Source organism: Pseudorasbora parva, chromosome 18 (genome assembly GCF_024679245.1).
Source record: "Pseudorasbora parva isolate DD20220531a chromosome 18, ASM2467924v1, whole genome shotgun sequence".
Taxonomy (NCBI): domain Eukaryota; kingdom Metazoa; phylum Chordata; class Actinopteri; order Cypriniformes; family Gobionidae; genus Pseudorasbora; species Pseudorasbora parva.
In genome coordinates this window covers 34,759,439-34,787,067 of record NC_090189.1, presented here as the reverse complement: position 1 = coordinate 34,787,067, position 27,629 = coordinate 34,759,439, and the positions used below count along the sequence as shown (strand labels likewise).

The 27,629-nt window shown below is 35.5% G+C and overlaps 1 protein-coding gene across 1 annotated transcript in view; it reads left to right on the top strand.

Annotated features, from left to right (window-relative positions):
* rnf121 (ring finger protein 121) overlaps positions 1-25,122 on the top strand; it is a 78,559-nt gene extending 53,437 nt beyond the window's left edge. Inside the window, exons 7-9 of the mRNA XM_067422864.1 lie at positions 5,829-5,962; positions 15,598-15,699; positions 23,587-25,122. Coding sequence (XP_067278965.1) covers positions 5,829-5,962; positions 15,598-15,699; positions 23,587-23,707 — 357 coding nt within the window. The 3' untranslated portion in view covers positions 23,708-25,122. The remainder of the gene's footprint in view (positions 1-5,828; positions 5,963-15,597; positions 15,700-23,586) is intronic.
* Positions 25,123-27,629: the final 2,507 nt, after the last annotated feature.

Here is a 27,629-nt window from a genome sequence, read left to right as displayed (position 1 = left end):
GCATTGGTTATTGTTCTCTCATTTTGATCACAGTGTTTTCAACAAAATAAAGGTTTTTGTTGAAGTACCTTGGTATTTTGTAAAACATGCTAGCAGAACAATGGTATACCCACAGCTAATCGTCCTTCAAACTTCAAGCAAAGAATATCATCAAGATTTCTTAAAGTCCAATGTTTCTATATTGTTCTCTAATTTTGATCTCCACTGTATGTGTGTGTATTGCGAAAGTATTCGGCCCCCTTGAACTTTGTGACATTTTGCCACATTTCAGGCTTCAAACATAAATATATAAAACTGTAATTTTTGTGAAGAATCAACAAGTGGGACACAATCATGAAGTGGAATGAAATTTATTGGGTATTTCAAACTTTTTTAACAAAACAAATACTGAAATATTGAGTGTGCAAAATTATTCGGCCCCTTTACTTTCAGTGCAGCAAACTCTCTCCAGAAGTTCAGTGAGGATCTCTGAATGATCCAATGTTGACCTAAATGACTAATGATGATAAATAGAATCCACCTGTGTGTAATCAAGTCTCCGTATAAATGCACCTGCACTGTGATAGTCTCAGAGGTCCGTTTAAAGCGCAGAGAGCATCATGAAGAACAAGGAACAAACCAGGCAGGTCCGAGATACTGTTGTGGAGAAGTTTAAAACCGGATTTGGATACAAAAAGATTTCCCAAGCTTTAAACATCCCAAGGAGCACTGTGCAAGCGATAATATTAAAATGGAAGGAGTATCAGACCACTGCAAATCTACCAAGACTTGGCCGTCTCTCTAAACTTTCAGCTCATACAAGGAGAAGACTGATCAGAGATGCAGCCAAGAGGCTCATGATCACTCTGGATGAACTGCAGAGATCTACAGCTGAGGTGGGAGACTCTGTCCATAGGACAACAATCAGTTGATACTGCACAAATCTGGCCTTTATGGAAGAGTGGCAAGAAGAGAGCAATTTCTTAATGATATCCATAAAAAGTGTTGTTTAAAGTTTGCCACAAGCCACCTGGAAGACACACCAAACATGTGGAAGAAGGTGCTCTGGTCAGATGAAACCAAAATTGAACTTTTTGGCAAAAATGCAAAATGTTATGTTTGGCGTAAAAGCAACACAGCCCATCACCCTGAACACACCATCCCCACTGTCAAACATGGTGGTGGCAGCATCACCTGCAGCACCTGCTTTTCTTCAGCAGGGACAGGGAAGATGGTTAAAATTGATGGGAGGATGGATGGAGTCAAATACAGGACCATTCTGGAAGAAAACCTGATGGAGTCTGCAAAAGACCTGAGACTGGGACTGAGATTTGTCTTCCAACAAGACAATGATCCAAAACATAAAGCAAAATCTACAATGGAATGGTTCAAATATAAACATATCCAGGTGTTAGAATGGCCAAGTTCAGACCTGAATCCAATCGAGAATCTGTGGAAAGAACTGAAAACTGCTGTTCACAAACGCTCTCCATCCAACCTCACTGAGCTCGAGCTGTTCAGCAAGGAGGAATGGGCAAAAATTTCAGTCTCTCGCAGTGCAAAACTGATAGAGACATACCTATGAAGGTAAAATAATGCCATATAGAATTGCAAGCGTAGGGTAAGATTTGTGAAAGTGTACATAAGATTGCAAGCGTAAATTAAATTAGCATGTGCAAGATAAGTTTTGCAAAGGTGTAAATTGCATTTCAAGTGTAAGAAAAAAATATTTGCAGCATTTTACTGTTATTCATACAAGTGTACAAGTGTAATTCATGTTTTGTGAAACTGCAGCTTCATGTTACCTTAAAATAAATATGATCTGTATTCTTCTGACTTCCATTTTTCTGCGCTTACCATTTTGACACGTTTTTGCCAAAATACGGCCAAAAGCATTGCACGCCTGTGAACATCGATTTGCAAGCGAAAACAACAGAGTCAGGAACTGTGAAATAGATTGACCGTGTAAAACCAACCTTTGTGTAAAAAAATTAATTGTTGGAAATGTCTAAATTACTTGTTGTGTGCGTAGGGCAAAAACAGGCTCCCGAAATTTGTAGTTCCATCTTTCTTTAAGCTGCACTTACGGTTTTGGCACGATTCTGTCACTGACTGAGTTTTTCAAGCGTGAGGAGGAAGGCGGGTCCACCTTCTTCTGGAGCCAATCAAATGAGCTGCTCGATTATTTACTCTTATCTGGTTCAAGAAAAACCTCAGACGCCAGAACACATCTTTATCTTCATTTTACTTGTAATGCATAAATGCATGTAAATAAATAAATAATTTTATTAATTTATTAATTACGATTGCTAAATAAGCGGTACATTTTAGGCTTACGTTTTCATCCTGAATTTCGAGCTGGTGTAGTCATTGGTTTGGAATTGTGTGTGTGTGTGTGTATATATATATATATATATATATATATATATATATACACACACACACACACACCACTGAGCTGATGTTAAACTTCACAATCAAAACATTTCATTCCCATTCTTTAATACCCATGTAACTATATATATATATATATATATATATATATATATATATATATATATATATATATATATATATATATATATATATATATATATATATATATATATATATATATATATAATACAGGGAGTGCAGAATTATTAGGCAAATGAGTATTTTGACCACATCATCCTCGTTATGCATGTTGTCTTACTCCAAGCTGTATAGGCTGGAAAGCCTACTACCTATTAAGCATGTTAGGTGATGTGCATCTCTGTAATGAGAAGGGGTGTGGTCTAATTACATCAACACCCTATATCAGGTGTGCATAATTATTAGGCAACTTCCTTTCCTTTGGCAAAATGGGTCAAAAGAAGGACTTGACAGGCTCAGAAAAGTCAAAAATAGTGAGATATATTGCAGAGGGATGCAGCGGTCTTAAAATAGCCAAGCTTCTGAAGCGTGATCATCGAACAATCAATCGTTTCATTCAAAATAGTCAACAGGGTCCCAAGAAGTGTGTGGAAAAACCAAGGCGCAAAATAACTGCCCATGAACTGAGAAAAGTCAAGCGTGCAGCTGCCAAGATGCCACTTGCCACCAGTTTGGCCATATTTCAGAGCTGCAACATCACTAGAGTGCCCAAAAGCATTAGGTGTGCAATACTCAGAGACATGGCCAAGGTAAGAAAGGCAGAAAGTCGACCACCACTGAACAAGACACACAAGCTGAAACGTCAAGACTTGGCCAAGAAATATCTCAAGACTGATTTTTCTAAGGTTTTATGGACTGATAAAATGAGAGTGAGGCTTGATGGGCCAGATGGATGGGACCGTGGCTGGACTGGTAAAGGGCAGAGAGCTCCAGTCCGACTCAGACACCAGCAAGGTGGAGGTGGAGTACTGGTTTGGGCTGGTATCATCAAAGATGAGCTTGTGGGGCCTTTTCGGGTTGAGGATGGAGTCAAGCTCAACTCCCAGTCCTACTGCCAGTTTCTGGAAGACACCTTCTTCAAGCAGTGGTACAGGAAGAAGTCTGCATCCTTCAAGAAAAACATGATTTTCATGCAGGACAATGCTCCATCACACGCGTCCAAGTACTCCACAGCGTGGCTGGCAAGAAAGGGTATAAAAGAAGAAAATCTAATGATATGGCCTCCTTGTTCACCTGATCTGAACCCCATTGAGAACCTGTGGTCCATCATCAAATATGCGATTTACAAGGAGGGAAAACAGTACACCTCTCTGAACAGTGTCTGGGAGGCTGTGGTTGCTGCTGCACACAATGTTGATGGTGAACAGATCAAAACACTGACAGAATCCATGGATGGCAGGCTTTTGAGTGTCCTTGCAAAGAAAGGTGGCTATATTGGTCACTGATTTGTTTTTGTTTGGTTTTTGAATGTCAGAAATGTATATTTGTGAATGTTGAGATGTTATATTGGTTTCACTGGTAAAAATAAATAATTGAAATGGGTATAAATTAGTTTTTTGTTAAGTTGCCTAATAATTATGCACGGTAATAGTCACCTGCACACACAGATATCCCCCTAAAATAGCTAAAACTAATAACTAAAACTTCCAAAAATATTCAGCTTTGATATTAATGAGTTTTTTTGTGTTCATTGAGAACATGGTTGTTGTTCAATAATAAAAATTAATCCTCAAAAATACAACTTGCCTAATAATTTTGCACTCCCTATATATATATATATATATATATATATATATATATATATCCAAATCAAATGCAAATTAACTAATTATGTCTGAATCAAAATCCAGCAAACAAGGAATACGCAGCTATGTTGACAGTATATATATAGCGATATACAGCCATCTAGATGTTAAACGATGGTAGTACAGATGATAAATGGTGCATATTTTAGAGTTGCCCTTAAAATACATGTTAAAGGAAAACATATTTTTATTATGAACAAATTTTAGCAAAATACTACTACTAATAATAATAATAATAACAATAATCATTTTGGAATCGCCCCTGATCAGTAGTCAGGTGATATTATGCATGCAGTGCAAATACTAGGTCTACTTTTAGCAGCATCAAGATTACAAACTTATATCTGGCAGGATGAAGATGATGACGATGACGACGATGATGATGATACATGCACTGAATTCACATACATTTTCTTTCTCAACACACCAGCTCAGAATTCAGGATGGAAACATAAATCTTAAACCTAATGGTGCACAGATTATTAAGCAATTGTGCTTTATTTATTTATTTACATTATTGTGCATTAAATGTAAAATGAAGATAAAGATGTGTCCTGGCCTCTGAGGGTTATCTTGAACCAATCAGATAAGAGTAAATCGAGCAGCTCATTTGATTGGCTCCAGAAGAAGGTGATAAAATCGTGCCAAAACTGTAAGCGCAGCTTAAAGAAAGAAGGAACTGTACAAAACGGTTTATTTCGGGAGCCTGTTTTTGCCCTATAACAAGTCATTTAGACATTTGCAACAGTATATTTTTTTACACAAAGGTTGGTTTTACACGGTCAATCTATTTCACAGTTCCTGACTCTGTTGTTTTCACTTGCAAATCGATGTTCACAGGCGTGCAATGCTTTTGGCTGTATTTTGGCGAAAGAAACGTGTCAAGGGTAAGCGCAGAAAAATGGAAGTCAGAAGAATACAGATCATATTTATTTTGTGTTAACATGAAGCTGCAGTTTCACAATACATGAATTACACTTGAAAAACAGAAAAATGCTGCAAATATTTTTTTCTTACACTTGAAAGGCAATTTACACCTTTGCGAAACTTATCTTGCACATGCAAATTTAATTTAATGTTACGCTTGCAATCTTATGTACACTTTCACAAATCTTACCCTATGCTTGCAATTCTATATGGGATTATTTTACCTTCATACATACCCCAAGCGACTTACAGCTGTAATCGCAGCAAATGGAGGCGCTACAAAGTATTAACTTAAGGGGGCTGAATAATTTTGCACGCCCAATTTTTCAGTTTTTGATTTGTTCAAAAAGTTTGAAATATCCAATAAATTTCGTTCCACTTCATGATTGTGTCCCACTTGTTTTTGATTCTTCACAAAAAAGTACAGTTTCATATCATTATTGATAGCCTGAAATTAAATTACGTTTGAAGCCTGAAATATGTGTCAAAGGGTCGCAAAGTTCAAGGGGGCCAATTACTTTTGCAAGGCACTGTGTGTGTGTGTGTGTATGTATGTATGTATGTATGTATATATATATATATATATATATATATATATATATATATATATATATATATATATATATATATATATATATATATATATATATATATATATATATATATATATATATCCTAATGTACAGATATGATGTTTTGCAGTATTACAGTGCATCTGGAATGCCCACTAAGCACCTTTCAGACAGCATCTGTGCTGTCTGTGGTCAGCCAATCCTTGTGGATGTGAGTGAAGAGGGGATCATAGAGAACACCTACCGACTCTCCTGCAACCATGTGTATCCTTTACTATTTTTACAATTTTGTTTATTTTTTTTATGTCTGAAATCTGCAGCATTTATATAGAGTATGTACATTTTGGAAAATGTTTGATTTTAAGTTGTGTTTTTGAAACGAAGGTGGGTCATTCCTTGTCAAATCAACCAAATTCCGGATACTTCTCCAGCTTGAATTTGTGAAAGACCCATATACATTATATTAAATAAACCTAATATCCTTTTAGATATTGGTTCTTAATAATTCTTTATTTGATTATCTTTATTTTGAAGATCTTATATGGTTTAATAACAGTTATTGGGATCTCGATATGGCTTAGAGAATTGTTAAATTATACACATTTTAGCAGTCAAAACCAAATGTGGGCCATTGTTTGTATACAGCTAATACTTTAAACTTTTAAAGAGGAATGTCTTAAGAACAAGAAATGTATTTTGTTTCCGTCTATGAAAGCAATTGCATAGAACATTCCTGTCATAATTATTTTTTCCCAAGTTTGCATATCTGTAACTCAAGAAGTATTAAATATATCTCAATAGGATTTTTATGATTCAATATCTATTTCTTAGCAAACTTTTCTTTTGCTATCTTATGGTTTAAGGTCCTATATTGTTCAATCCCATAGTCTGTGGAATTGTCCATATCTGTAGTTTTTGAATATTACCCATTTTCAATGGTCAAAAACAAAATGTGGTTCACACAGTTGGTGCTAATTGTATTAAAAGGGGACTGTGTAAGGAATAATTATTGTTGAAAATAGAACTGTAGTTTGTTTGCATCTATCCAGGGCCGGCGTTTGCTATAGGCGAGCTAGGCGGTTGCCTAGGGCGACATTTGTGTTAAGGGCGCGAGCGCGCTCTAGTGCCGCCCATTACTTCCCATTAAGAATCGGAACAAGCAAAATACAACATAATGTTCATTAAACATGATCATCACGGGGCGCCCCCTCAGCCACACCTTTAATTACTTATCAACCTGATTATTAGATTGAATTGATAGTGATTATTTATTATTAGTTCAGGATTTAGGTCAGGCAAGTGCTCATCTTGCGCGTTCATCAAAAATGAGGCGTCTAAAGCTACAATCCAATTTATAGTTAGACTAATATGTAAAGGCCAAATGTACAAATACTATTATTTAGCCTAAAACAACTCACTAACCAACACATTATCTTAAATGGTAAGTAAAACATGTTGAATGACTGCTGGTTTCTGTAGTTAAACATTCGTTTACTTTTTTCTAATTTTACAGAAAAAAATCTGTAAAATATTAATCACACTTTTATGTAGGCTAAAATTACATATTATTCTGTAAAAATCCCTCTTTAAAAAAAAACTGATGTAATAGGCTACCAGAATACAAGCAATTCCTGTAAATTTAAATTACAGCGAATATCTGTAAAACACCAGGCATTTCCTTGTATAATGAAAAAACAGGAAAATTCTGTAAAAACAAAAAACAAAACAAATAATACAGACCATAACCTGGACAATTACATTGAGCTATGACCGGATCCTGCCATGAGCTATATGAGACATATCTTGTATATATGGCTTATATGTGGATATAAAGAAGCAATACAGGAGACCTATATGGCCTGTTATGCACATATATGCACCTCAATTTTACCTATATGTGGAATATATGTGCATATATGCAGCATACATATTATCATATATGTGCATATATGCAGCATACATATTATCATATATGTGCATATATGCAGCATACATATTATCATATATGTGCATATATGCAGCATACATATTATCATATATGTGCATATATGCAGCATACATATTATCATATATGTGCATATATGCAGCATACATATTATCATGTATGTGCATATATGCAGCATATATGTACATATAAACTGCATATATGTTTCATATATGCGCATATATCCTCATATAGGTTCTTTCCATGTGGGCCGCGGGTGCACAGGGACGGAAAAAGAGAAAAAAAAGAAAGGAAGAAAATCGAAAGAGCCCAGTATAGAGGTTAGTCTTCTTATCTCAGCCAATAAGTTGTCAAACAAAATAAAATTACTTAGTATCAATCTTATCAACTAATAATTTATTTTATAAATATTATTAATATTGTCACAAAGCTATCACTTGCTAGTTTTCTTCATAATTACTATACGTATTGCAAACATAACTTCACTGACAATAATCTTAAATAACCTACATGGATGTCATTTAAATATCAAAAGTCCAGTTCGTTATAAATATGGATAACGTATGCATGTTATTTATGAAAAGTACAAACGCTCTCTACGTGGGCGTCAGAAGGAAATAAATACGGCCTCGTTTTTTGTTTTTTTTTACTGGAGCAGCCTAACGAAAGATGCCATATTATTTACATCAAACACAAATATGCTGTGTTCACCAGATTCTTTACAGTGGCTGTTGTGTAGTGGTAAGACACATGGCATCAAGAATTGATGCAGGTCGATCAGAGGTTCGATCCTGCCTTTTGCCACACTCGCTCTATTCCCTTTTCCCATCACATATCAGATCGGAAAGGCATTTATTTTCAATAAAAAGTGAGAAAATGTTTGAAAAGTGGAAATAAAGCGTCGAACATGTTTAATAATAAGTGCTTCTCGGTTAAGGGTAGGCCTAGGAAAACAGACATGTGCTGAATTAGAGACGATAAAAGTGAGTGGGGTGGGGTGGAGGGGTGGGGGGGCGCAAAACTCCATCTCGCCTAGGGCAACCAAAGAGCTAGAGCCGGCCCTGCATCTATCAAATAAATTAAGTGGAACAAAGCAATCTGAGTGACAAAAATACACTGAAATGGTGAAGTTGTGGTACAGTAACTCTCATTAATCTTTTTATAAGATTCTATGTTTAGTTTCAGAGATATTCGGAAGAAGGGATTTTATTGATTTTAACAGCTTTTGAAGCTAGCAAGAGTTTCATGTATGCAATATCATAACTACATGTTTCAGACTTGTTGTAAGACCAAGATTTGTTTTACTTGGAATGTTTAAGTATTACAATGTCCTATTGTTTTACATGCAAAGCATAGTCAATTTTGACATGTTGCATTAAGATCTCAATATCTCTGCAATTAAACCATATAGAGCCTTAAAAATTAAGGTACCAAAAGAAACATTTCTTTGGAACTAGGTTCTTGACCTACATTTGGTTTTCAACTATTGAAAAATACAAATTTGAGCCAGAGACTTCTGGTTATTTTGACACTGAATGAACCAAGTTTGAAATTATTGAATTTTGAATATCATCCATGAAAATGCTTGATATTTTTCATTAGAACATCCATTGTGATAATATAAACAAAATCTTGCATAATAAGTCTTACGTAATAATTTATTTGATGTCAAGCTAGCATGCTTGAAGTACATGCTAAGGAAAGGTCCCTGGAAATGTTATCAACAGTTTTGTCTTCAACAACAATTCAACATCCATGACATAGTTTCATTGAGAGTTGGCTAGATGCAAAGTGTAAAATATGTCTGTTAAAGAGCAACAACATGAAAACGAAATACTTCAGAATACTTCTTTATTTTTTATACTTACTTTAATATTTACTTTATACTTCTAAGTATTTTTAGTAATCTCACTCACACAAAAACTGATTTAAAGGGATAGTTCACCTAAAAATTAAAATTCACATTAATTACTCACCCTTAGACATGTGCCAATTTTCGATAATGCGACTTATCACGATAATGAATATGCACGATATTGTTATCGTGGGCACTTTAAAATATCGTAAATAATAATTTATTAACAAGTAATATTTTTTTATAATGCACTCAAGAATACTTTGCCCATCATCAATATAAAAGCTCAACACAGCTGTTCTGCGTCAAATGGACACGCTCAGATGTAAACGAGCTCTACGTGTGTTTGCACATGACTGAACCGGTGAAGGAGACGCACTGATGAAGTGCCGCTCAGTGACAGCAGAGGGTGCTGATGAACGGCAGAATGCGGCGGTTACCCCTGGAAACCCTGCAAGCAAAAGCATGGCGCTAGTGAAGGCGTTTTTAAAACATCCATTCGTTTTTTGTAATCTCAATGTTCATCACAGCACCTAATACTTAATACTTAAAGACTTAATAGGCTATTTATTTTCAAGCTTAAACATTTTTATGTTTTAATCTGGACAACAACATGCCCTAATAATTAGAACTATTATTTGTTATTGTTCAGTAAAACTTTGAGACATATGACTTCATTAGTTAACATGTTAATTTATTATTACCAAACTGACAATGAAAAATACTTATAAAGAATTAATTATTCTAAGTAATGTTATTTTCTTAGTTACTGTTTAATAACATTAAAATAACATTTTTAATGGACCTAAGATAAAACTAACAATGATCAGTATTTCTTATCTAACATTACCAAATACATTATACTTTCTGTACCAAATGTAGCTATTGCTCAATCTTAATTAATGCATTAAATAATGAGACCTTGTAATTTGTTACCTGTTGTTCTTTATAGTCTAATTCTTTTGCAATTTAATCTGTTTGAAAATTTTACTTTTACAGCTCTGAAAAAAATCAAGAGACCACTTTACATTGATTTCTCTGAATTGTTTTTCAAGAGCTGTATATATTTTTGGTGCATTATTGTATTTAAACATTCAGTTATTACTAAAATAGTTCTTAAAGCTATTATACTATGGCAACACTTTTTTTTTAAACTTATTTGAATATCGTGATAATATCGTATATCGTGATAAAACGTCAGCAATTAATCGCAACATGAAAAATTGATATCGGCACATGCCTACTCACCCTCAAACATGGGCGTCGCTAGACCCTTTTTAGAGGGGCTTCAGCCCCCCTAAACTTATGCCTCAGCCCCCCTAAAAAATATGTGATTAACCTTTAAAACATATGAAACTTTCAGCAGGCTTCGGCTTCGTCCCGTTTTTTTATCTGTCTCTCAAATCCACACCGGCTCTGAGCAGAGCGCAGCGCACGTCAGAAGCCGAGGTGGGTGGGTGGGTGGGTGGGTGTGTGTGTGTGTGTGTGTGTGTGTGTGTGTGTGTGTGTGTGTAAATCTGAGTGTCATTGGTCTGTCACCGCTCGTCAATGTCAAAATAACTGAAAAAACCAATCAAATCAGAGAAGGCGGGCTTTATGGTCACACAGAAACTGCTGAGGCTGAGAGCAAATTTTAGCAGCGCAACTCGACGTCAAGTAAGATAAATGTAAGCAGCTAAACTAAACATTCATGTTTGACAGCTGCTGCTTTAAGTCAGAAATGTTAATCAAAAGAAAAAAAATTTAGGCATATGAATAAACTTGTGTCTAATTTTTAGACATTTTTAACTGGAAATATGTGATTCATAATGTAGGCCTAACAAACAAGACACATATGAACAAAGCCATTTTCATCAGATTAGGCATAATATTAATAATGAATGTGTATATATTGTAAATTAATATAATTCTATTTGTAACATTCAGTAAATAAAAAAAACTCAGCTTTTTTTCAGCCTGTATTGGGCATAAGATTAGGCTAGTAGCCTAATGAATGTGTTCATATTGTGAATTGAATAAACTTAAAACTTTAATAAACAGTAAATTAACGTGTCTATAAGAAAATTATTCATGAAACATATAAATATCAGTATGTTAATATGTAAACCATATGTTTACTTTATTCACTGACAAAAACGGAACAAAATATCAGTCAAAGCTCAGCGTTATAAAGAGACAGGGCAAGATAAAAACAGAGAAAAAGAGAGATGTGGAGATATATCAAATATATATCAAATGGACAAATAATCTACTGCCCAGTGACATGGTTTTCAAGCTATTGTTAACTAATTTTCTGGCCTTCAGAACATCTTAAAATGCACATATGTAGATCATAGAAATCAAAATTTTCTTGGGGGACCATGCCCCCGAACCCCCCTAACATTTGGGATCTTGGTGATTAGAAACCTGCCTACATTATTGGGTATAATTAATGCATGTACAGTATGGCCATGCAGTAAGGTATTAATATTTGCTTTATAAGTAATGATAAACAGTCAATATCTTAGGGGTATGCATGTTTGTAAGCTATAGATAATTGCGCAATTTGGACCCTAAACTAATAGTATTACCATTTTTTCTACAGGCCTACCCTCACAGGGGGCTGAGCCCCCCTAAAATGAAAATCCTAGAAACGCCCCTGCCCTCAAACCTAACAGTAAATAAAACAGGGGTTTCAATTTTTTTTTTTTTTTTTTTTTAATGAATTTAAGATTTTTGTTTTGCTCGAGATATATATATATATATGGTTTGGTTTGGTTACTTTATTGTCCCCGAGGGGAAATTCTGCTTGGGCACAGTGCATAGTTGCTTCTTAAAAGAACATCACAAACATAAAAAACACCACAGACATCACAGATCACACAAATACTGCTTGGGCATAAGGCAAAGGTAATTCATTAAAAAAAAAAAAAAACACATTATTGACAACTCAGGTCCATGAATGAAAGTGCATGTGCTAAAGTGCTTATATGTTTATTGCACGTTGCCCTAATAGCACCGGAATCATAGATAAACTTCTTTATTTTCCTTTCTTCCTCTTTCCCTTTGGACACAGCTCTATTTTACATTGTTCAGCAGCTTAATGGAGGCTGGCACAAATGATAATTTTAAGCGATTCGTTTTACATTTTGGTACACGGAGTCTTCTTCCTGATGGCAGGGTTTCGTATTCAAGGAAGAGGGGATGTTTAAGATCAGATTTAATTTTCATAGCCTGTTTCATAATTGTCTGATCATACAGGGTCTGAATAGGCTCATAGTCTCTCCTTCCTATAATTTTCATAGCCGTTTTGTGCATGTTGGCAAGCTTGTTTTTCAGTTTTAGTGTTAAGTTGCCAAACCAAGCACTAATTCCATATCTGATGACACTCTCCAATATTGCACGGTAGAAGATCATCATGATCTGACTGCTCACTCCATACAACCTTAATCGCCGCAGAAAATAAAGCCTCTGCTGCAGTTTATTGCACAGGTTATCAACATGTGTATTCCAGGAGAGAAGATTATCGATGTGGACACCTAAGTATTTGTATGAGGACACCTGAGTTACTTCCTGGTTTTTAATGACCACTGGCTTGTGGTCTGTGACTTTCCTCGGGTCAAAGACCATCTCCTTTGTTTTATGAATGTTTAAAAATAGATAATTTCTGTCACACCATTTAACGAATGTATCTATTTCATCTTGGAACATAGAGGAGTCTACATCCTTGTATAAAAGGCTCAAGATCGCGGTATCATCTGCAAATTTCATTATATAGTTGTTAACGTGAAATTTCCTACAGTCATTGGTGTACAATGTAAACAGTATTGGTGACACTACACAACCTTGAGGAACTCCTGTGTTACAGTATTTGACCTCCGATAGTGTCCTGTTGACCCTCACTTGCTGTGCCCTGTTGTTTAAAAAAGAATAAAACCATTTAATTAAGATAGTATTAACGTTCATGTTTTTAAGCTTCTCTAAAAGCACATGAGTTTGGATTGTGTTAAAAGCTGAACTAAAGTCGACAAACAAGATTCTAGCATAAGCGTTTATGTTTTCGAGGTGTTTAGAAATAAAGTGAGAGATGCATAGAATTGCGTCATCAGTGCTGCGTTCTTGCTTATAGGCAAACTGGTACACATCTAGTTTTGACTCTACATCCTTCATAAGTAAAGACACAACGAATTTTTCAAAACATTTCATTACAGTCGAGGTTAGAGCTATAGGACGAAAATCTTTATTTTCTGAGGCGCCAGTTTTTTTAGGCAATGGAGTATATATATATATATCACAGTCAGTTCGGGGTTTTTTTTCATGTACTGTGCCACCCTAATAAATGCATGAGAAATTTAAAAAAAGTTCAGTTCGCTTGTCGTATGTTTCGACGCATGCGCAACGTAGCCTTGCACCCGTATGTTACCGCAGACAGTGGGTGTCCTCTTCGCGCAAAATAAGAGATGTGTGTGGAGACATACAGTGAAAGACAGTAAAAGTTGAGTGCTGCAGCTCACGTTACGTGTAGAAATTGCAGGTGGGAGAGATAAGGAAGGCTGGCTGGAGTTGGAGGATTCACCAGCATCGTATAATGCCGGCTTCACACCACACGCGTAAGGAGTGCGTTGGTAGGGCAGATGAAGTTTGTATCAAGAGCGGGAGCCGTGCACACCTGTTGTGCTTTCACACTCGACTGCCAGCGTTTGTCTCGCGCAGATGAACCGCGGCTCATATTGCAAATACAGACAAATATCATTCATTCTGTCACCTTTTCCGTTGTTCTCCTCTGACACCTGTCATTCTCGTGCTTTGATTTATGATGGGCAGCATCTAATGTAACATTAAAGTTAAGATAAGCTTCTAGTTTTAATAACTTTAACAGGCCTTTGAAGCTTGTGCAAAAAGCTGCTCATGCTCAATGTGGCATTAAAGCCACAGGTCATTGTTCTGCTCAAAATCGGCATGATTACATGAAAAATGTTACGCCAATGTGTTAGACAGCGTAAGCAGGACAGCCAGTTAGAAAACGACTTCTACACGCCACCCCTAATATATTAAGTATTCACAGCGCTTCACTTTTGCCATATTTATATTTTACAGGCTTATTCCAAAATGGATTCATTAAGTTGTAGAAACATCTCAAGTATGGTCAGTGGAAACAGGATGTAGTTAAGCTCTATTTTGAGTGTCATGGTAAAGGCTTTAAATACTTGTGTGCATACTATTTATTAATACTATTATTTTTAAATTTACAAAGATTTCAAACAAACTTTTCACGTTTACATCCCTGATTTATTTTGTGTGTGTGTGTGTGTGTGTGTGTGTGTGTGTGTGTGTGTGTGTGTGTGTGTGTGTGTGTGTGTGTGTGTGTGTGTGTGTGTGTGTGTGTGTGTGTGTGTGTGTGTACACATCCTTTTTTAAACAATAATAATACGCATTTTCAAACAGAGAAAAATGCAAATCTGTAAACAAACAAATCCGTTCCTGTACAGTAAAGCGTGAACGAGAAACGCTGTTTTTGTGTAAGTGAGATGACCAAAGATACTTTGAAAGAAGTATTCTAAAGTATTTAGTTTTCATGTTGTTGCTCTTCAACATAGACATATAATCTTCTAGCCAGCTCTCAATGAAACTGTCATAAACATTTGATTGCCGTTGAATTGTTGTTGCCTGGATGATCCACACTGTTTTTTGTGGGGGGTTTTGGTGATAATTGTTCATGAGTCTCTTGTTTGTCCAGAGCAAAAATCCTGCAAATTCTTCATTTTTTTCTAGTATTTTTTTAATATTTGAACTCTTTTCAGCAGTGACCTTATGATTTTGAGATCCATATTTTCACACTGAGGACAACTGTGAGACTCATAAGCAACTATTACAAATGGTTAAAACATGCTGTGATCCTCCAGAAAGAAACATGCATTAAGAGTGAATATTTTTTGAAAAATTACACATCTTCATCCTGTTTAAAAGTGTAAATCGAATGGTTCTAAATGTCACCTTGTTTCCTTCTAGAGCATCAGTGAATGCATTTACTTTTTGAAATAGTAACTTTTGCACATTTCAAATGTTTTCAGCAGTGACTGTATGATGCACATTTGTTTTCTTAACCTATTTATTACCCAGATTCCATGAGTTTTGCATACGTGGCTGGTGCATTGTGGGTAAGAAGCAGACGTGTCCATACTGCAAAGAAAAAGTTGACCTTAAAAGGATGTTTAGTAACCCGTATCCTTTTATTGCCTTCAAGAACACAGACCTGGTTTCACAAACAGAGCTTAGATTAAGCCAGGAGTAGGCCTTAGTTCAGTTAGGACATTTAAGTAACTTTTATAAACGTGCCTTAGAAAAAAACATTACTGTGCGCATCTTGAGACTGAACAATGGCAATGACATATTTTTCGGATATGTCAGTGCAACTTGCTTTCGTTTAAAACGAAACAATCATGCATTTTAGTCTGCGTTTTAAATTTAAGCTAATAACTTGTCCTACACCTTGTGTTGTATTACACTTTGTGTTATACATTAATGATACTTTAAAGGTGCTGTATTACAATTTTTGACTCTACAAAAGCATAAAAATATAATATTTTTATATGTTAAGTTCACTTTTTTTTTTCTCTGAAAAGCAATGCTACAGCCAGTTATTCTACTTTGAAATGTGTGTTCCTTGTTGAAATGTCTGTTTTTGTTTTGGTCTGTGCAATTTTGCCCACTGCCAATTTACCCAATAGACCTTCATTTTAATGTATACATTAAACCATTGTCTGAGTGGCGTATCATCTGTGCTGCCGGTATTAACAAGCAGCGCACAGCTCAAGTTTTTGCCAAAGAAATCGTCGGACTGATTTAATTTATTTATTATTTATTATTATTTATTTTTGCATTATATTACCAACCATTTTTTTCTGTATAATGTTATCAAAAAAATTGCATTCAAACACAGAGGATATGATTCATTTATGATTATCAAACCAGTTATTCTGAATAATCATCTATGGGCTGGAAGTATTCCCTTATTTAAACAACTTCAATTTAATACTAGCATTGTAAAGTAGGTCCATGAAAAAAATGCAAACATTGTTTAATACAATTAATAAGTTTGTGCCTTTAATTTAATCCAAGGATTTAGACTAGATGTAAGCTTTGTGTAATTAAATCTCTTTGAAGTGATATGTTTGTATTCTCTTTTTGCAGGTCTGTGATAAATAAGTCAATCAGACTCTGAAGTATTGCGTTGGAATATTATGACTCTGTTTTTCTTTCACAATACTCAATTAATGATTGTAACCTGGGGTTGGTGTCTTTAGAAGTATCTGTTGAATTTTACAAAAATAAATCACAACAATCCAAATAGGATGGCACTTATACAAGGTGGGACCCAACGGGGCAACATGTGCAAGACCCATCTTGGCCCCAGCTTTTGACACACCGTAGCAGGTGGCTTAAAGCAGCACTTGGCTACTTTTTCTCTCGGGGTCCCCCTACAGTTTGGAAAAAATAATGTCCTCAACTACTGTCGTAAGATCTGTCATCCTACAACAGGGGATGCCATCGCGCGTGCATTTGTTGACATGACAACCCTGATAGCCCTGAACTAGTGATGCGTGGGTCGTCTCATAACCCGCGGACCCCGTATGTCTATTTAATGGTCGTGGGTGCGGGGCAGGTTGTAAAAATATATACAGTGGTGCAGTGCGGGCCAAATAACTTCATAAAAGTGGTGCCGCGGGTTGGTGCAGCACTAACAGTTTCCCTGAACACTGCAAGAGGAGTTCAGAGTTCTTCTGGCGGCGCGTGTGAAATGTCTTCATCCCAGCTAACGTTACAGTCAGTGGCATGTTTCAGCATGTCATATGAATATAATTTCATGGGTTTTATTTTTTTCATGGGTTTTTTATTTTTTCGCCAAATAATCACGATGCTCACGTTTACAAGCCAGCGTCATTATAGTAGTCTATTGGTTACCGTTTTACAGAATCTATATGATACTTCCGTTCAATGTTTGAGTGGTAGGTATTACAAGCATGACAGCATTGGCCGGGCACGCCTCCTTCAGCTCACGCCGACGAGCAAACGCTGGTCCAATGTTGATCCTCGTCCTGCCTTTAATCCCATCACTTTTTCGTTTCCTCTTATTGCTTTCCTCCAACAAAACCTTTTCTTTCTTATTTGTCTCTGCTGCTTCGGACATGACTATATTATCCGAAGAACAAAGTTGGGCTCGCACAAAGTTGTAGTTCTTTTTGTTCTCGGGTTACTACCCGAAACCCGAAGTTTAAAAGTACGATTAAAAACGATACAGACCCCATCAGGCTATGGCAGACGTGTCATTCAACCTATTGTAAGTCAATTTATCATCACAAGAGTCTTAAAAAATATATTATGAAGGTTAAAAAGTTACCTAGTGCTGCTTTAAACTATTAGTCATCTTTTTTTGTGCCAAGGGTTTTATTGTTGCATAAGTTGTTTGTTTTTGTTTTGATTTTTATACTTTTTAACCACAGAGTAATTACTAAATAATATTAAATGGCTGTTCTAATCTCTACAGAGACAATCTCTACTAATCTCTAATACAAATCTCGAAGGGTAATGTTTTCACTACAACACGTAATTCATTTTTTATGTACCGGTAATCATTTTTAACACAATTATGGCAGCATCTGTTTTTTGTCTGTCATAATTTGGCTAGCATTATATTATATGTGGTCACACTCATTTTCATGCAAATGCTTTTAAACTATTAAAGTGCCGCAAGACAAACGATAATGCGTGTGCCTAATAAATGTTGACATTGATATAGCTTTCAATTATAGTGTAATGTTTATAAGTAATATCTTTACAACATTTCAGAATCAGTATTAGTATCAGTGACACTGGCCTTTATTCATAAAATGAAGTCGTTTCTACCTTAATTTGGAGAGTAACTGAAATTATTACAATATAAAAATATTAACAACTCAAATGTTTAAAAAAAAACGTGATTAATTACAGAAATTTTTTTGAATCATTCGTTTTTATAAAAGTTTTTTTTTAGATTTTGCACTAGGTACTAGTTTTTTTTAGAGGCGACAGGGTCCACCTCGGTAGAAATCAGGTTTGCGGTGCGATCGGAAAGGGCACTTTAACTTTCAAAAGTTTTTTATCAAATGCAACATGTCGTTCCCCTGTTCATACCAATTTGTCAGTTAGAATCTTTCTTCTTGTTAGCTGCTGTTAGTAAAAGAATATATAATTATACAATATCCTTTAACTCCCAGAAATTACATCATTTGTGATTTTTGTGACAGGTTTCGGAATTTCTTTTAGCTGCTTCAATTTGTTTAAATCCCAGTGCACAATCTGTTTCTGAAATAAGGTGGCCAACTTCCTATACAAGTTTTGATATTGACACTTTGTACCTCTTTTCTGCTAAAATAAATTGTTTTACAGGTGGTTTTCTTAGGAGAACACTGCATCAAATAATTTACATACTGTATTTGGGTTCTTCCCTTTGGGAAAGGAAACTTTCCCAGATGTAGTTTTTAGCTCTAAACACTTTTAGAAATAAATTTGGATTTAGTTTGTCCATTAAATCATTCCTCCTTAGTACATTGTGTATATATATATATATATATATATATATATATATATATATATATATATATATATATATATATATATATATATATATATATATATATATATATATATGTGTGTGTGTGTGTGTATAATATATATACAATATATAATATATATACAATATATACTCTTTGTTTACCCACTGTCTGCTTAGAATAATTTTCTTCTCGACCATCCCACTAAATTTAGATCTCGTTTCCAGAATTTCACATTTAAATTTCCACTTTTTAAAAATGTACAAAAATGTAAGCCTAATATTTTTATTTTTATTGTCTAAATAAGGTAACATTTTGCTGTAAACAAAGCAAAGGGAAAAAAGTATGGCATGTCATTGCCATCCTTATTCTGCTCTGTCAGTGATCAACAACCGGCCTGTTCTTTCTGAGGGCTGTATATTTACCACCGGTACAGTCTGCCCTGAGGACTGTTATGCACATACTGCATGCACAGACCCTGCAAATACAATTCATGACACAGAAAGAACTGGTCAATGCAGTCCTGAGTGCAGGCTATATACCGGGTGGTCAATAAGAATAAAATTAAGTAAATCCTGGTTGGGTTCCCGCGGGACAGCCGCAGGAATGCAGACCTCTACTTCCATACCATGATTTGAAATGAAGATGACCAATTCCAATTTGGATAGTAATCGCAAGCCAATGCATTTTGTAGGGCATGTTTCAGAAACCATTAAAGAATGGGTCACTTGTTCATCTTTAGTGGTCAGAGGACACAAAACCCATGTTGTTTTCCATTGATATGATACCTATTCACATTCTCTTGTAGATCGCATATTCTGGCGGTCTTCTTGACTGTAATTATACACATAATTTTTTTTGGCCAGAGTAGAACTGGCACCCTGACTGAGCCTGGTTTCTCCCAAGGATTTTTTTTCCCCTTCGGGCCTTGAAGGAGTTTTGGTTCCTTGTCACCGTCGCCTTAGGCTTTAGGCTTGCTCAGTTGGGGACTTAAATTTGAACTATATTACTGATCTGCCCGCATTGCCACTGTATGATAATTGACTTTAGCTGGATAACATCACTGTTTTCTCCAGAATGGCTGTACAGCCAAATCAAATTCAGTTGCATTATTTTCCTGTTAACACTGTAAAGCTGCTTTGAAAAAATCGGCATTGTAAAAAAGCGCTATATTATAAATAAAGGTAACTTGACTTGTGACCGCCTCATATTTTCCCTGTCCATCAACTTCGGCCCCAGTCTTTGACCCCTATTCTTCTGCCCAATATCTCTCTTTCCATTGTTAGTGATTGCTCTCCAGGTGGGGTATTGCCAGCCTAATTCCTGCAATCATCTTGTTCCAAGCAGTCTGCTACCCTGGAGTGTTATTTCCTTATGCACATGCATCAGCATTCATTCTTATAGTGCTTGGGTTAAAAGCATCTTCACCAGTTCCACATACCTCAGTTCATTTCAAAAGCTTGTTTCTTAAAGTAGCTGCCCAGTCTCTGTCTGTGGGTTTGTATGTGGCATCAATGTTCTCCACTGCTCTGATAGACTCCACTGAAAAGAAAAGAAAGAGAAAAAGTTTTCTGGATTTTCTCTTGCTGTTTAAAACAATTTGTTTACCTCCTCAGTCCTCATGTAACAGTGCCAGTGGCTCATCAGTCAGTGTAATTTTCATCAGGTTAAATCTTTTCTTTATCAAAGAACTGGGGCAGAAAGGACTTTTGCTTGCTCAGTTGCAGCTGCCTTGGCACTTTGATAAGTCAAGGGTCTGTAGGGAGAGGGGCAATGATTTGTGCAGGCCTTATCTTCCTCTTCTGGTTTCTGCTTTGTAGTTTGTGCAGTGTTAAGAGCTGCACGTTCTGTGGCAGAATCTCTTTGCTGTTTTTTTTCTCCGCTCTGCCTCACCTCTACCACTTGTTGAACTGGATCCAGTCTATCCGCTTCTGCTTCTTCAAAGGCAACTGCTCCGACTCTTTTCTGGTTTCTTCTAGAATTGAAACCCGCAGAGAACAGCATGAGTCAAAATACATGTTTGTCAATTTTAACCATTTTATCTGGTCAAATAGTTTATTACATACATTTCACTTTTTAAAAAAGGGGCTCCTCAATTCAGAGAAATTGTTTACCACAGCAATTCCCCATTCTATATCCAAGCGATTCTTCTTTTATTCTTCTGCCCTTGCACGCCCTTGTTTATATTACATTGTGGGGACCAAATATCCCCAGAAGGATAGTAAATCCTGAGATCACATACATTGTGGGGACCAGCCAGCGGTCCCCACTTTTCAAAGGCTTATAAATCATGCAGGATGAGTTTTTTTGAGAAAGTAAAAATGCAGAATGTTTCCTGTGATGGGTAGGTTTAGGGGCAGGGGCAGTGTAGGGGGATAGAAAATACAGTTTATACAGTATAAAAACCATTGTGTGTGTGTGTGTGTGAGAGAGAGAGAGAGAGAGAGAGAGAGAGAGAGAGAGAGAGAGAGAGAGAGAGAGAGAGAGAGAGAGAGAGAGAGAGAGAGAGAGAGAGAGAGCAAACAAATAGTTTTGCAAAAAAACAATAGTAATACTACTTTTTAGAACATAAAAACAGGTAAATTTTGCTTTGCAAAATGTAGAAAAATAGTGATAGAAAAGTGATAGATTCTTCGTTGCAAGGTGATTATTGATGATATGATATTTAGTGATTATTATCTTTCAGTGTCTTAATGTATTTCTAAAAAAAATGTATTCCCTTTTTGAGTAGCAATATGTTTCTATACAAAAGTGTAATAATACAATATTTTTATTTATTTATTTATTTTATTTCTTTTTTGGTCACCCAACTTCAGACATTTAATACTGTATTCATAATCAGTGATACATCAATATATAAAAGAATATTGAGCTACAACTTTGTTAATATTTTCTTAGGATATAAAATATTTATTTATTTATTTATTTTAGATATCCAAGATCTCAGTTCTGATATTATTATATTATATTATATTATATTATATTATATTATATTATATTATATTATATTATATTATATTATATTATATTATATTATATTATATTATATTATATTATAATTTAGTTAATTCCAGCAATTGTTTTATTCACGGCCTGGAGAACTCATTATATTTGAGTTTTCTGAACAGAAGGATGCATGTACATATAAATCTTACAGTTTGACTGAAAATCAATGTCACTCAAGTTTCCTTCACTGTGATTTGTTCTGGTGATTGATTTGTAATAATCTGAGGTATTCTAACTGTTCTATTTGTGTTAAGCACCTTTTTGGGTAAGTCTTACATGGTCTTTGACCTGATCATCCTTAGTCTGTGTTTTTCTGTAGTTTCAAGTTAAATAGCCATGTTAAGTATTTTATATAATGGCCTCAGAAGTTGTAAAAGAGTTACTTTTACAACTTCTGAGGCCATCATATAAAATATTTCTATCACAGGAGACAGGGAGCAAGGATTATGTTCTGCAAAGAGAGTTTGAGGTAAATAAATAATTTAGCAATGTGCTGCTGTTGTGGCTGTTCCAGCAAATGTTTGTGCTTTTTTTCTATTTTATATAATTGTAAATATATCTATTAAAATACTGATATTCTGGTGAATAATTCCTCACTGAACCTCTCGCTGCCCTGTATCTTGCTCGTTGGCTGTAAGTCATTGCAGATGTATTTTTCAGTCAAAACACATTTCACACAGAAAGATTTTGTCCAGATATTTAGCATGCCAAATGTCTCGCAGGCATCGGGGACTTGTTGGCGATTTTCTCAGATCATGTTTTTGATCATTCACACTGCTTGATTGTCAGTCACGTGTCAGGCACTGATATGCGATTTTGCTAAACCTGTTGGCGAGTCAAAATAGGGCCTAAAATCGGGCAGTGTGAATTGCGGCAGACTTACAATCATACATTGTTTAAATAAAATGCCATGCCTAAGTTTAATGAAGTCACAACCCAATTACACCAGCCCTACAAAAAATATAATATATTTAATCAAATTTTTTTTTATTTTTATCATTATTTATTTATTAGTCGCCTATGTCGTCAGCCTTTTTTTCTGATCAGCTTTTGGTAACCTTGTCTAACAACTAATAATAATTGCTGAAATTTGATTGGTTGATGTTTTTTAATACACAACTGCCCTCATTGAAAATTATTGCAACTCATGTTTTGTTGTGTTAAAGTGCTAAAAATGGCCAAACCCTATTGCTTCTGTCTTTAGATTGAGCGGTTACATAAATGTCAAATTTGGTAATATCCATTGCTTTTGATAACTTATTGACATCTTACTGAAATTGAGATGTCTGCCAACCAGGTTATTATTTTACAGATTTTATTCCAATCAGGCAAATAACCTAGAAACCAGTTATGTCTATGTATTTGTCTGTGTAGCTGTCTGTGGAATAATGTATATTCGGCAGTTCATTACTGCTTCACGTCAGGATCTGTTAGGTTTCATCTTATTTAATGTGTAAATAAACCTATTTTGTTTTTTAAATAGCAAATTTAGCACCTTAACTCTGTCCTCCAGATGGGAGAGACCCCATGTCATGTACGGACAGCTGCTGGACTGGCTGCGCTACCTTGTGGCCTGGCAGCCTGTTATCATTGGTCTGGTACAAGGCATCAACTACATCCTGGGTTTGGAGTAACAACAGCACCCAGTGTGGAGGGACTAGCTTACTTGACTCAACTGCAGCAAATAAATGTTTTTGGTTTCTCAGAGACTGACATTTTCCCCCCAATTACTGTCTCTGTGTTTTGCTGTGCTAATGTGTCATCAGATAAAATTCTACTAGCAGTCTGATGTTGGATGTTTTTGTTGACATTTTTTGTGACATGTTTATGGACTACTTTAAAATTTTAAGTTTGGACCTTTTAAATTTTTGTAAACAAACCATGTGAACATTGGGTTTTACTTTTTAAAAAAATGAATAAAATAGCTGTAACTGTGCTCACCATAAGCACACTCTGGGCCATGCACAAGCATTCTTTTACTGGTTTGAGCTAAGTATTTGAGAAAATGGAATGATTTAAAACTTCACTTTTAATTTGACACTCATTTTGATTAAACATACCACTCTTGTGAATTGAGTTTAAACAGTTTAAAATGACAAGAAAATATAATCCTGAAATAATGGGAGCAATGGACATGTCCCAATTAAAATGATTAGCAGACAGACAGACACTACCAGATTCATTCAGTGGTAAAGTGGCCCTTTGCCCAGTTTGAGTCGGTCTGATGACATTGTAATGTACAACAGGTATGCTGTTGGGGGTGTCGTGCAGACACAAAGTAATGAACCTGTCCTTATTTTCTTCTCATCATTATGAAAATATATTGTCAAAATTTGAAGGAAAGAATATTTGTATGTTTAATTTTAAATTTTTAAATGTTATGTCAGGTTGGTTTATGTATTATTTTTGAAAAATCCAAAAATAAATGTCTTCTGTTTCCACTGAAAATATTGAAACATCCTAGAATATATTTACCTTATGAGCAGAATGTCTGAAATATGTAAGCTTATTTTCCCATGGAAAATTAATGAGAATAATATGCTTTCCTATTAGAATTATTTATTTATTTTACATGACAATGAAAGTTTAAAAATATAGCAGTATTGGCACAGATGGCATTTACAATCCTTATAATCGTGTACTGTTGAACTTTGCAGGTATGCACAATTTTCTACTGATTGGGATTGATAAAGGGAATTTCCTTTTGTGAGGATGCAAATTCTGTATGATTTGTAGAGTGTGCACTTTTAGGATTAAATATACGCAAAGTTTTATACATGAGGCCTCTGGTCTCCAGAAGAATATTTTGTAAAAGAAAGAAAAAAAGTTAATACATTGAGTAATATATTTAATGTACGTATCCATATGGAAATGTAACATGTAAGAATCTGAACTATCCATATATGAAATAGATCTTTGTATAAAGTAAAAACCTATATGTACAGCTGTATATGGAACTTTTTGAAAAAAGATATTGAAGCATTTCCATACAGACATGGATGAAATTGTTGGGACACTTTGTAAATATGAACACACAAAGTTTGTAAAAATAAATCTGTATTGTTAATCCTTTAAAACTTTTATTTTTAAAAAAATCACACAATTCTAAACTTTCGTTGAAGTATAAGAATTTAGAAATCTCATGAAATGTTTTTCTCTAATACATGTTGGACACAATTAATAGCCCCCTTTTATTTAATACTTTTTGCAACCTCCTTTTCCCAAGATAACAGCTTTGAGTTTTCTTCTATAATTCCTAATTAATTTGGAAAATACCTGATAAGATATCAGAGACCATTCCTCCATACATAATCTATCCAGATCCTTTAGATTCCCAGATCCATGTTGGCGCTTCTCTTCAGTTTAGACCACTTGTTGTTGTTTTTACGGTCATGGTCATAGCAGAAGCTTCTTTTTTTGCTCAGTGACACACCTGTGTGTTAATTTTGATGTTTGTTTTGGATCATTATCCTGAGGGACGATTCAACAACGGCCTAGTATAAGATTTCTAGCAGAACTGTTCAGGTTAAAAAAAAATTCAGTTGGAATTTGCCAGAATCCAATATTTCAGAACATGATGTTGTAAGGCCACCCAAATCGTCCCAATGGAGGCTAACGATCGGCGGGTGAAGGTCGCTGCGCATTCGTCTTTTCAGCGGGGAAAAGGGGATTTTATTCCAATTCCTCGTTATCTGACTCCATTTAATCATAAATTAGAATTTAGGTTAAAATGCTATTTGGTTATTTGGTCATTTATATTTAATAGTTTAAGTACACATTTAATTATTCCGTTTAACCCTTTGTTGAAATTATGCCCGTTCGTAACCTGAATAATTCCAGAGCAAGTCAGAATCAATCAAAGTGTAACAATTTATTAACAGTCAGGTAAATGTAAAATGCCAATTACATAATAAATTCAAAGGTAGCCTAATCCATATATAACATCAAATACTCTGAAGTAAAGAATGAAATGTAAACCTGACTTCTGAAAATTACATAATGCTGGCTATCTTGAGACATCCAGCATTACGGGCTGACCTGTTTAAAGTGTCAAGCCCTGAGCTCTTTGCAACATTCCCCTAAATACCCAGAAACAAATGCACAAACTCTTTCAAGTGTAAACAAGAGTTCACAATGGGAATTTCCATTAATCAAGACTTGTATTGATGTAAAGGCCAAATGGCTGAAAGCCACACCCACCATACTAAGACAATATATCTCTAAACTCTTAAAACATTGATTATCTTTTGGTTAACTTCTGTGGGGATGAGATTTTTGTACCAGTCGCACACACATAATACTGTATTGTGTGGATTGACATTGTAATATAGAGATTCTGGGTGTATTTTCAGTGATCTCAGCATGAGAGAGGGAAGGAATTGGGGGGGAGGGAGTCAACAGGGAAAGATGTAGATTAGCTGATAGTGAGGTGAGACTTGCGTCTCCAGTGGTGTGTGAGGGACAGTTCAGATGTTAATTTCCTTTTATTTTCTCAGAGTCCTTGTTCTTCATTCAGACATTTCGGCATCTACTAGTTTTTTCAGTCTTACAGTTCCACCTCTTGATCCCGTTGGGTCAAACTCTGGTGGTCCCATGGGATCACTGTTAGACGTTGGTTAGACGTTGGTTCAATCCTCGAGATGAAGAAATTGTCTTAGCAGCTGCAGAGCCCTTCAGAAGGCTCTTTGTTCACCTGCAGGACACCGTCTCACCAGGTGTATGTAGCTTGAGTTTCAGCAGGCGGGTGAATGTGTTCAGGTGTTCTACCTGTAGTTCAGCCCAGCATGTTCATGAGTCAGTCTCGGACCTTGGTAAATGTTCAGTTAACGTGTCACTTCTTCATGGAGGAAATTCTGCTTCTGTAGCACCTTCCCGATGATAATCTGACCCTCCTTGTGCAATCCTCACACCTCCAATGGTGTGGTTCACTGGGTAGACTTCAATATGTGGAAGGCTTCGCCGTAGGTTCACGCTGTGTGGTGTGACACACCTGAAAGCATCTTAATGTCCACTTGACGACTGAACACTGATGAACTTGAAGCCCTAGAGAAATGCATGAGGACATACAATGCAAGAAAACAAAAAGAAAAAACAATGTGGGTTCATGTCAGCAGTGCGATTGGTACACCTTCTCTCAAGTGTTTTTAAGGTCATAATTGGTGGGATGGATTAAATATATTTAATCACCTAATTCTTCACTATCACAATAGTGATAAAGTGATAGCGGAATTTAAGTATTCTTGGTCTGAATCACCTAAGGAAATGTAGCAAAAAGTCAGTGCAGTTTATATATTTAAATAGATGATATACATATAATAATAACATCATCAATAATATTCAATATTCAATCACAATTATGAAGATATACATATATATATATATATAATAACCACTGTGTTTGTTCAGGAACCTTCAAATGCAATTAAGTCAGATCTAAATATGTTTAGTCATAGAATAATGGAGATTGTGTATTCCTTGTGAAAGTGTGTGTGTGTGTGTGTGTGTGTGTGTGTGTGTGTGTGTGTGTGTGTGTGTGTGTGTGTGTGTGTGTGTGTG